The sequence below is a fragment of the Agelaius phoeniceus genome, chromosome 5 (genome assembly GCF_051311805.1).
Source record: "Agelaius phoeniceus isolate bAgePho1 chromosome 5, bAgePho1.hap1, whole genome shotgun sequence".
In the NCBI taxonomy this organism is placed as follows: Eukaryota; Metazoa; Chordata; class Aves; order Passeriformes; family Icteridae; genus Agelaius; species Agelaius phoeniceus.
The window spans coordinates 16,780,832-16,793,196 of NC_135269.1; the positions used below are offsets into that span (position 1 = coordinate 16,780,832).

Here is a 12,365-nt window from a genome sequence, read left to right on the forward strand (position 1 = left end):
GACACCATAAGTGCTGTTTTTCTCTGGTGAATTTTGACCTCCCTTTGATGGCACATGTGAATTCAGCAGGAGTGAGCATTGCTCAGCCTGGCTGTCGTTCAGCAGGGCTTTCTTTTTCTACATTCCCTGACAGGTGCCGAACAGCACCTTCAGGTCTTTGACCATGATGAGAATTTCCTCTTTTTGGCACTTAGGATGCCCCACTCCCAGGTTGTTTTTTGTTGTTTTTTTTTTTTTTTTCCTGAAAATTGAACTTAGCTCTCTGAGTAGCTATGAAACAAGTGCAAACTTTTGCCATTTTGGTAAAACCTCACAGTTTACTGAGCCCAGTTTTCAAGCAGTGGCAGCTAAAGAGGTATTTCTCAATGTGTGAACCTACCCTGAAGCTCTAGCAAATCTGAGAGCTTTTCCAAGAGTTTGAATACCACACTTCTGGTCTTTTAAACCAGTTGGCTGGCTGCTTAGCCATGCTTGAGTGGACATCAAAAGTAAATGTATGAAAACCAGGTCCAGGCTCTGTACCTCTGGCTAAAAGCACAATATATTCACACTACTGCAGAAAATCCAAGAGATGCAAAGCTATGACAGGCACACAGGGAAAATGTAGAACAACAAAATAAATCCAGGAAGATTTTATCTTCTAGGTTTCCAAATCTGAGCCTGATGAAAATGACTGAACAATAGAGAGAAAACAGATTGATTGTTGCAAACACTCCCATACAACATCCTCCTTATACTACTACTTGGAAAGAAACATGGACTTCAGTTGGCAGTAAACTTCCCCCTGCAGTATTTTTAGACAAAGAGGCGAGTTGATGTAACATTTCTGTCTATTTTCATAAGAAATACATTTTTACACAATTTTTGTGCAAGTAAATGCAGCACTTAAATACATCTTCTGCAAAAGGCCTGAGTTTCTCTTCCTATCTGAGATTCATCAGTTTAGGGAAGTGGAGCTTGCTGTGCCATGAAGTGGTTTAACTCAAGGATGTCACTTTTTGGGTATGTAGTGGATTCCTCACCTGAGCTCCACTACTGTAGGATTCAATGTGATAACAATAGAGTTGTAGTATTGGCAGCACAGATTCCATTACATTGGTTCAAGTGTTCAATCTAAAAAAGTAGGTCCCAGGACAGATTTTAAATAGTTTAATGTTCTTTTAAATTCTTTAGAGGCTCCCTTTGGATTTACTGCACTTTATACCTCATTCTCTTCAGGAAGAAAAAGGGGTAAAGCATTGAGTTATCCCATTAACAACAGTGCAAAAAATGCTTTGATTGCAGTGATTATTTTTATTCTTTGAAAAAAAACCGTAAAGAGTTATCATAGTCCTTTTTATCCAGATGAGCTTTTATGGTTTTCCACCAGTATTTTTCTTTCCTTCCTCTTCTGCATACCAAGGCAGACACAGTTTTTACCATTTCAGTTCTTCTGTGGCTATTTCTAAAAGGCCATGAGACATGAAATCTCAAAAATGCTGTATAACAGCACAGCTTTGTGGACTACCTGTCTTCTCTTAAAGCTTTCCTTTCTTTTCCAAAGGTTTTCTAGACTGGGTTCCTAAGAAAATGCAACGAGTAGGATGTGTTGAGCTGCTGAACACAGTCCAGAGACGAATACAGCCAAGGCTTCATGTTTTTGGACATATCCATGAAGGTCGGAGCACATTTCTTTTTATATATATGTTTTTATAAATAGCAAACAGAGAAGTCTTAACCAGCATTTTCAAACTTGAATGTCTGAACTGAAGCACTTGAATTCAGATACGTATTTAGCTGTATATATAGAGGTGAAATTGGCTGATATCCACATTTCAATGCTTGTACTTGAGCTATCTTTCATTTTCTACATCTATAAAACAGGTTGATGCTTCCTTCACAGGGATGAGTACTGTGAATTTTAAAATAAGAATACAAGTCCAGTAGTTACAGAAAGTGACTAAATATTAGGATGGAGGGATTTTTTTTGCTTAGTAGAATCTGTGCTTCACAATAATTCATGTAAGACCTCTGTGTGTTAACTTCTGTGCTTGTAAAAGGGGTAGGAATATTTTGAGTGTTGCTTCTAAGGCTTGATCTTCAAGATTGTACAATAACTTGTCTCTCCCCATCCGAGTGTATATGAAGTTGAAATCAAGAGGGGTATCACCACTGACTGGTGTAGAAGTTCCAAGATATTTATGGATGCATTTGGTTGCTTTGTCAGGGGAAACATTTTGTGCTCAGACAAAAGAAGTGGTTCTATTGACTATTTGATATTTAACTGGAGAAAAATAAAAAAAAAGAGTTCCCTTTGCACAAGCCAAGTAAATGGTGACAGATATGCTCTGCTGAAGTCAGTGACAGCAGGAGTTCATCTCCAGGCAAAAGGAAAGGTAGATGCTGCCTGTCCTGTTCATAGAGCAAGGCAGAAGGCTTCAAGCAGTGCTGCCACCCCAAGCAGAAGCAGTGGGCTGTGCAGGAGTGAACCATTGGCGTGTACGTGTGTATTATCAACTGCTCCATCTTTGGCAGTGTTAACTTACTGGCAGGAAAAGGTACTCCACAGCTGCCAGTTTTCTGCTTCTGGGACTGCTCCAGCCTTTGCTGTAGGATCTCTGTAGGTCTCAGCAGTGCAGAGATGGAAAAATTGGAGGAGATGGCATTCAGATACTTCTGGTTTTGTGAAGAACCCTTCCTAAGATATCCCTCTCTGACTTGCTGCTGGAGGCTTTCACCACAGCACATAGTAGTGACGTGGCTGGTGGTGTAAAATTAATGGATAAGATGTTCAGATCATTATTTTATAGCTCAAGGATTAGGTCCATCCTCCTTCTGTGTCTCATCTCCAGTGACCTGTTAATGCCTGGTTAGTGTCCAAAGTACTGTTAAATCACAGAGCAAACAAATAATGCTGCTAGAGCAGTCTTTGATATTCCAACCAAGAGAGCTGGTGAATACAGTTCAAACTCATTGTCATTTCAGAAATTATAAGCCAAGAGGGTTGCAGGGGATATAAACAAACAGCAAGCCATGAAGCTTCAGGCAGGTAAACAAAATCACATCTGCTATAACCAAGTCCAACTTTGGCTCTCAAGGGAAGAGAGTAGCACCTCCATAGAATAGTGAATTAATGTAGTTGGCACAGTAGGTATCAAAACACAGAAACAAGGTACTCTTCTTGTTAACTATCATAATTTAGAGAAAACAAATGGGGAACAGCAGAGCCTGTTTTTCAGTGGGCTGCTAAATCTCTGCAGAGGAGAATTCCCATTGCAGGCAGCCTGTGCAAACGAAGCTGCACTTTGTAGAGAGAATGCATGATTTGAACAGATGAGTTCTTTCTCGGAGTGAGCATAGCTACATCTGCAGCAGTCATTTACTGAACATCTGGGGAGAAGAGGTGCTTATAAGAGATGTTTCTTCCCTATTCCCTCTCTGCACTACCATGTCTGCCAAAAACTACCTCTACACATGGGCTTTCCGCTGATGCACCCATGGAGGGGACAAGCAGCATGGCAAAGGCTCTGGCTAAAATTCTGGTTTTCCCACTATAGCCAGTACTCCACTGAGGTCATGGTCAAGGAAACCCTGTTGGCAGTGGGACAGGAGTGAAAGCTGCAGCATTAGGAATCTTCCAGCAAAAGAAAGTGTCTGGTCTCTTCAAATACGTAGCCAAGGAGACAGAAAGTCCCAGCCGCAGTGCTGACTCTTCTCTGTGCATTTTGTGTTTTCCCCAGAACAGTCATTCCATGGCAAACAGAAAGGGATTTAAAGAAATTCCTGTGACAGGAGCCTGACAGAGTTTTCTTCCCTCCCCGGGCTCTAATTATAGTGTAGTTTTTCCATGGAAGGTGCAGGAGGCCCTGCATTATTCAGGGTGTTTCAAGGAACCAAAAAGAAAGGAATTTGGCTACTGTTTCTTTGTTTGCAAATTATGCAATTTTCAGTGCTGTGAAAGACACAGAATTGCATTCAGAGAAAACATAGGGTCCTCAGTACCTAGGGTTTGAATAGCTAGAGCTTAGTGTGTATATAGCAATGAATACATTTCTCTATTAAATTTATGAAAGGTGAGATTGAATCTTAGTGCAAATGCTTTCTACCAGGTGATTTCCCCAAAATCATGTATTTCTGATGACAAATGCAGTTCTTCATATTGATCATAATATTTCAGTGAAAGTTTCCAACATTAGGCCTTTAGCTTTCATATACTCAAGCTTATGGTTTTTTTTAGAGATTCATTAAAAGATTTTTGACAGTGGAGAGTGTCTTCTCTTTCATAACACCAAGGTTGTCAAAGGGCTTCTTCTTCACTTTCTGAAACAGCATTTCACTGTACTACTACAGGAATTAGAGCTGAAAGTTTGGTTTTCTGCATATTTAACTCTGGAATTGTTTGCCTTGGGCGTCTAGCCAGACATGAGATGTAGCTGAAGCTTTTTCACCGCTGGTGAGACACACAGATGTGTGTGTTCTGCTGTGGAAATGTTCTGGTGTTTTAGGGTGTGAATTCACCTTGTCTGTTAGACAATGCACTCAATAATAAAGCCATCTTTTTTCAGCCTGGGCAGGCATTTTAGTGCCTTTCCATCAAGTCTGGTTAACAAGTTCAAAGACAAAGCAAGAAGAGGTTCCTACTAGGCAAATCCTGCCCTGATGCACATGCACACGTACTTGCTTCAGTCAAGCAATGTTTTTTCTTCATTGGTTGCTTAAAGGATGTTCAACACAGGGCAGGAAAAAAAGGTGGGAAGATTAAAATTGCCCAAAGTTTGCTGCACTGATGACTGCAAGCCTAAACTATCAGAAGCATCCTTTCCAAAACTAAAATGGTTTTAAGAGAAAAATCTCTGCAGAGAGAAGTATCTGTCTTTCTAAGGAGGTTTAGTGTGCTGGCTGCCAGAGATAATAGCCACCAGCTACTGAAGGCCCATTTTGCTTTTCTTACACAATTAAAAAATTATTCTGTAGGACAATGATGGTATTGATTCACAGAACATTTATGTTTTGCACAAAGATAATTTTTAAATTCCTTCTGAGTAATAAAAAATGTGGCACTTATCATTGTGTGATAAAGGTAATTAAAAATGAAAGAAGATAATAAGGAATAATGAGAGTAACCAGGATTTTTCTTCCTTTTTAGGTTATGGTGTCATGGCTGATGGAACTACCACCTATGTGAATGCATCTGTGTGCACTGTGAATTACCAGCCACTTAATCCACCTATAGTTATTGACTTACCTACTCCAAGGAACACATGATTATAATGAGGATTTAAAGTTGTACCCAACACATAAGCAACTTTATATTGCTGGCTGAGAATCCCAATAGGGAACCATTCAACAAAAAAAGCAAAATCCTTTTTTTCCCTGCTAGCTCTTCACAGATAAATTTGGAGTAACAAAAGTGGACAAGGAACAAAGACATTTTGGTGCCAGAACCAGATTAAAGACTAACATTTCACCATTAAAATGTTTGTGAACACAGAAAAGTGAATGCATTCCACAAATATATATATATATATATACATATATCTATATATATATATCTCTAGTAGGGGCTTTTGTACATACCGTATACTGGACTTATTAAAAGAACGATGTCTTTCAAAGGAGTGTTTCTTTAAGAAAGTTTGCAGTTTAAACGTAAGTGTTTAGACTAGGATTTCCTCATTTCAGATGTTTTTCAGTGAGCTCTTGATAAAATAAAAATGATGGTAAAGATGTTTTCCCTTAATCAACATGGCAAATATAAAAGATGGTGCACAAATGACCAGTCACAGGAGGAAAGCTATTTCTCCATGTCCTCCAGGTCTAAGTCTTTGCATCTATTCAAAACCAATGCAATACAGGCCCTAATTCACTGTACTGAAATGAAGTTTTACTACATCTGGCATTACAGATGGCAAGGGAAATGGTGCATATTGCCAGCATGCTGTAAACAGCTCAACATTCAAGAAGGGAGACTGTGTTAAGTGCAGTATAAACTCAGGAATTTGTAACCTGGCCTCGCCTGTTTAAAAAGAAAAAAAAAAAAAGGATGACATTTCCCTTAAAAAAAAAAAAGAAAAAATATAACCGTGTTTTCATATGGTAAAGAGAGATGTAATTGTACTTAAGGAAAAAAGAAAGGACCTGTAAAGAGCCCACCCAATGATTAGTAATGGTATTTTAAAGAATACCTACTGGGACCATTGGTTTAAAAACTCCTAATGGGACATGCAGCCAATGATGAGATTACTGGTTTGAATTTGGCCTTGGTCAGGAGTGGTTAAATGTCATTGTGATCATTTTGTCCTTGGGAAACATGGATGTCAAGGGGAAGGTATCAGCCCAAGGTGTGGTTCAAGCACTCCCTTTTGGGTGGCTGTGAGTGACAGGCACACACCAAAGTGTGCAGAGCAGAGGTCACCTCAGGGGACCTGGTACTGCTGTTTGCCCACTTGTGGACACTGCTCAGAGAGGCTCAGCACAAACCCAGTAGAAACCCATCTGTTGTGTTGCTTTTGGCACCAGGCAAAGCAGGGAATGTGGCAGGAGCTGGTTGGGAATGGTCCACAGTTATGGTACTGCCCGTGCAGCTCTTCTGTAGTGCTAGCAGAGGTATTGAAGCTGCCGGGATTTCAGTCCTGTCCTAGGCAGAAGTTTAGGAATTGATTAGAAAGCTACCAAAAAAACCCCAGGGCTTCAGACATGTCCTGCAAGAAATGGATTTCTGTCTTGAACTAACAAATATGTCCTTTTGACTTGATGGAGATAATTTGACTGCTGTATTCTGAATGTGGGCATCCTGAATTTGGGGCTGACAGCATCTAGGCATTAATCTTGTTCACACACATTGGGCACACCACAGCACTGCCAGCTCAGAGCTGGTTGCAGATCTGTGCATAGCCCACATCTGCACACATGCATTGGAGAATTGTGTGTGTTACATGGACGTAAATGTGTTTAATGTAGCAGCTGCATGTACATTATACAAATAAACAATTTAAAATACCTGTGTTGCAAAACCAGGCCATGTGAGCCTCGACTCTCAGCTAGGTGGGCACAAACTCTGCTTTTCACTGGCTTCCCATGTGCAGCAGCTCTTCCAGATGCTGCCTGGAGCCGAGACGTTCAGGCCCAGTAACTGACTCATGCTGTGGACCCACAAGAAGCCACTAGACCCCCCGAAAACATGACAAGTCACAGGTCTGTCATTTTTGTAATCTGTTGGGGTGACCATGTGTCTAAACTAATGTGCTGCTTTTTTTTTTTCCTGAAAATGAAACCCAAAACAATAGGTGACACCTGCAACTGGTTTTTGGGGGAGTGGTTCACAAGTGCATGAGCAGTCTGCCATTAAGTCAGATGGGGTCAGTTTTGTCAGAGCTACTTGTGTAGAAATTTCAGGATCAGCTCCTAAATCAGTAAGAACTGAAATTCATAGTTGAATATGAACTCCTGTCATCATTGGGAAGATGAACAATAGCATGTAGTTAGAATAAAAGTGGCTTATCTAGTCACAATTCAAGTGGTTTGCAACAAATGTGGCAGGAAATTGGCTGTATGTTAAAGTCTGAAATGTTTACATTCGCTCACAGCACTTAAATGTTAAAGTGAAGGGAAGAGGTCCTTTTATTAGCCTCAGCAAAATTTCTATGTCAACCATAAAATATTCTCTTAAAAATAATTTTTCCTAAGGTATCTTCCAAATACTGTGTATTTTTATGTGGAAAGGATATGAAAGGAACTGTTACTTCAAAATATCATTTAAAGTACTTGAGGTATGAAAGCTTAAAGATTATTTAATCATTTTGACATAACTTGAGTGTTGTAATTTTTGGTCAAGCATGTTAGACGAATAAAGGCTTAAAAAAAAACAACACACAACAAAAAATAAAGTCTCTTAATGTGCAGCTCATGTGATCAGCTCCATGTTGGAATGACTGCCATCTTCTCCGGGAGTAGGAGCCAGGCTGTGGGACATTAAAGTTGTTATGGAGGGGGGTCAGCAGAGGGTGCCCTGCACTGTCCCTGATCTTCCAGCCACCACATCTCCTGCAGAGGGAAACGAGCTTGAGGTTTGTGTTGCAGAGAAGGGAAAACAGCAACCACCGCCTGTAGTGGATGTATTTTGGTGGGAGAGTGTGCCAGGTGTGCCTGGGAGGCAGGGAAAAGCTACTGTGGGAGTGCTGCAGCAGAGCTCTGGAGAGGTCAGGAACTGGGATGCCATCCTTCAGGAGTGGGCAGCAGCTGGGGGAAGGAAAGTTCCTGCTCTGAGTTGGGTGTCAGGACACATCTTCACAGAGCGGGAGATTAAGGCCAGCTGAGTATGTTTATTTTAATTTTGTGGGCACAGAAAGATCTGAGTTTCTGATCTACCTCAGATAAGGGAGGCCATGAAAAGGAAGATTTCCACAAATTTGCCTGTGCAGTTGTCAGCTCTATTTAAATGTGGGATGACCTCTCAAGTAATTTCCTGCCCCACCTCCCCTTTGCTGACCTTCACTGATATTTATCCAGGTAGCAGTGCTCCTGAAGGAAGGTGTGCTGATGTGTATCACTAATATGTGCATTCCCATCACCAGGCAGAATTGTTGGCTGAGATTAATTCTGGTTCATTTCAGCAATGAATAGGGGAGATATCACTGCATGTCAATGAAAAAAAAAAGATGACAAGATTATTTTTACCTCTCTCAGTCACATACGGCTGAGGATGTGAAATGTTCCTTGACTAGAAGGAAGGAGCAGGCTGGAACTCAGCACCCACCCAAGCAACTGCTTTTGGTGCTCCAGGAAGGATCAAAAACCCTGTCTCAGGATCATGCTGAGGACACAGCAGGTGGGAATGTGCTCTGGTCTTGCTGCACCAGGGATCCAGAGGAGATAAGAAGTGGTTTGTCTTTTCCAGTCACTGACTACTGCCTACAGTCAATGCAAATACTTCAGAGGATGGAGGAATGAGACATCCCTTAGAAGGCAATTTTTGGAATAATCTACCCATGGGGACCTTTGCCCCCATTCCATTTATTGCTGTTTGTGTGAAAATTTCTCTCTTAAAAGCTATATTATTGCTTTCTGCTCAAGTAACTCACACAGAGCAAATATAACTGCAAATGGTCTTTCCTTTCAGGTACATTCTTGTCTCTTTCTTGCAAGTCTCTCTGCATCTGCAATTTTAGTGATATTTTGGAACAGGGAGCACCCTGGATGATTATGCAGAGTGCATTAGAACAACAGTATTTTGCTAATCCTTGTACATGTGCTGCTGCTTGGGTTTATTGACTGTCCCTTTGTTCTCTTTTTATGTGCAAAGTGAAAATAGGAGTACTTATATGCACCTCTTTTGTGCCATTTGTTATTTTGTATATTGGCCATTATGTTGCTTTTTACTCACTTCATCTAGAAATTAAAATAATTTCAATTCTAGCTAGACTCTATACCTAACTTCCTTACTTTCCCATTTTGGAAATGCTCCCCTCCTCTCTTTTTGATGTGTCGTTTGGGAGTTGGTGAGAGGCAGCAGTGCCAGAAGAGGACCTCCTCTTCCTTCCTATCTGACCATTTAGACACAGTTCTCTGCTACTTTCTCTCCTGAGCTTTTTCCAATACCTTCATTTTTTTTTAGGAGTTTTTGGGATAATAGCACATATTTGTAACCCCTAATGGACCACTGTGGTGACCTGCCCATGGCCCTAGCTCAGTTTTCTCTTCAACAGGTGAGAACTGGTTTGGACTTAGCACAACTGTCACTCCTTCCTCTCAGGGAGCCTTGCCCAGGCTGTGTCTGTGGTGGGGATCTTCTTCCCCAACTCTGGCCTGTTCCCCTGGCTTTGGTGTGCCCCTGGCAATCCTCATCATCCCTGGCTGGGATAAGGAGTTGTGTGACATTTGTGTAGCCTTCATCCTGCTTTTGAGGTTTTTGTTTCTTAGCTGCTACCCAAACCATGACCCTTCTATGCCCCTCATGAATAGCTCTTCCACAAAGGTCTTTATCAAAACCTTCACAATTGTCTACACCAATTATATCAGCAATAGCTCTTCTGGCCAGGACTTTGATGTACAAAAGCTTTCAAACAGATTAAAGGAACAGGCTTTTCTGCACAAATCAGTTGGCATTGTTCCCCCCCCCGCCCCCGCCCAGTGAAGTGTATTCCCTCTCCAGAGCACCATGGACTAAAACTGAGCAGAGCAATTAACCTTACCACTGGGTGTGTGCACACCATGCCCTTGTGCTCTTTGCTCTCACCCAGGGCCACGTGGGCCTGGTTAGTGGACAAATGCTCCCTGCTGTGGGAGAAGAGCCCATTCTCTCCCTCAGAGCTCTGGTCTTGCCTCTGCATGGCCTCGGGAACAGGGAGACAGCCATGGGAAACAACGACACAGACAGGTTGCTGTTTCCAGAACTCTCATTACATTTATCCTGTCAGTGTCTCTGTGTTCTGAATGGGGTGAGCAACTTGAGCAGGGCCAGATGGGAAAATGCTGGTTGCTATAAACATGTTGCAGTGGCTTATGGTAGAATGAAGCTTCAACATCAGAGTAAGGGAAAAGCTTTGTCCAACCACATGAGCTGTCCATCACCCAGGAAAGGTTGGGGAGAATCAAAGGTGATGTTAAAGCACCCTCCTACCAGTGAAGCCCCACGTGCCCCTTCCCCACTGCAGTTAGAGCCTGGCTGGGAGGGCTAGGGCTAGCACAGCTCACTGACAAGTGCAAATTTGGAATACTAAAGATATCAAGATTGGTGGTACAAAACTCTCCACAGAGGCCACTGGAAGGTTGAGAAGGGATCTCAAAGGGTGCTGAGATGCCCTCTCTCAATGAGTGCCCCCTCTTCCACAAGGGAATGTCTGCATGTGTCCTGGTGGGGACACTGCCTGTGGGGGTGTGGGGCTGAAGCTGATGAAGGGGCCTAGGGGACTCCTGTACCTCTGCCGGGCACAGAGCCAGATGACCATGGTGTTCTGTGAACTTCAGAGAGAGCCTTGTCCCTGCAGGATTTCTCTTTCAGCCTGGTGGTGCTGCTGCTGTGCTGAAACGCAAGGGACAGGAAGCAGCAAGGTCGGGTCCTGCACAGCCCTGCACCTCTGGCATGCAGAGGAGGCCTTTGTGCAGACAGAGATACATCCTCTGTGCCCTGTAGTAACCCACAGTGGCAAATTTCAGGGTCTCCTGGCAGCTTTACCTCCCACCATGATGACCTGGGCCAAATTTTCTAGAAATAATAAAATTATGCAGGATAAAGCAGTTTAATACAGGCAATTAAACCTGTATTTATGTTTCTTTCTACTCTTTACTAAGGCTGTTGCATGGCACAGCCATTCTGGTTACGTCTGTTATGTGGTATTTTAAAATGCTGCTTCACTGTGTCAACTGCTGATTATGTTGCCTTTGTCACCAGCTCCTGTGCTTCTCAGCTGGTCACTCCTAGTGGTCCCTGCCATTTCACAGCACTCACATTGGGGCTCCCTAAGAAGCATCTTGCCATGGACACTCCCACTCTGGATATCTCTTTGGGGCTCCCCAAGGGTGAGGGTCAACCCATCCTGGCCTTGTTTTTGAGCCCACAGATAAAACAACACCTTCCCCAGCAGTTTTAGCTCCAAAGACCTGCAACAAGCCAGGAGTGGTGTAGGAAAAGGAGACAGGTCCTTCTGCTTGAGAGGAGCCTGGGGACAACTCCCACCATCACCTCAAGCCTCTCCAGGTGAGTCAGTAGCTGCATATGGGGTAGGTTCCCTCCACTGGGAAGAAGAGCCCTGTCCTGGGGGAATGAATACCAATACCAGACAGAGCAAAGGCAGAGCAGGACAGCAAGGTAAAGCATGGCAGGGCAGGGCAAGCCTCCAGAGAAAATGGCCCAACGGGGTCCACAGCATCAGAGCTTGTTCCATCAGTTGTGAAATTATACAAACCTTTGGCACCCCAATAACTTTGTAGCCTGCCCGTGGTGCTTCCCACCCCTCATTCACACACCAGGGGATGCAGCATCTGTGCCATTACTTGCAGTGACATAGATCCTCTGTAGTGACATACGCAGGAAAGGGAAAGCTGCCGTGGAGCCACCAAGGTGTCATGAGAAGGAACTGCTTCCAACCTGCTTCACCATCACTTCAGCCTGTGCTCTCTGGATGTCCATCTTTGAGCAACAATGGTTTACCCCCATGCCTTCAAAAGCACCTTCTTTCCCCACCTGTTCCAGTAGTGTAAACATAATTATGTTTATTGCTTGTTCAGAAAGGAAGAAAACCTCTGAAGAGTTACCTATCCTGTTCGTTTCTGCAGACACCCTTAACAATAATTAATCATGTGTATTAACATGGGGTCAAGAGACTTGTCAAAACTGCAGCTCTTGAGTGGTAAACAGAGCTCATGCAATTAGCAGTCCCCACTCTGAA

At 42.8% G+C, this 12,365-nt stretch overlaps 1 protein-coding gene across 4 annotated transcripts in view; it reads left to right on the top strand.

Annotated features, from left to right (window-relative positions):
* Positions 1-7,880, top strand: part of MPPED1 (metallophosphoesterase domain containing 1) — a 63,350-nt gene extending 55,470 nt beyond the window's left edge. For all 4 annotated transcript variants that reach the window (XM_077178404.1, XM_077178405.1, XM_077178407.1 and 1 more), the window contains 2 exons: positions 1,544-1,657; positions 5,126-7,880. In XM_077178404.1, the coding sequence (XP_077034519.1) occupies positions 1,544-1,657; positions 5,126-5,244 (233 nt within the window). In that variant the 3' untranslated portion in view covers positions 5,245-7,880. The remainder of the gene's footprint in view (positions 1-1,543; positions 1,658-5,125) is intronic.
* Positions 7,881-12,365: the final 4,485 nt, after the last annotated feature.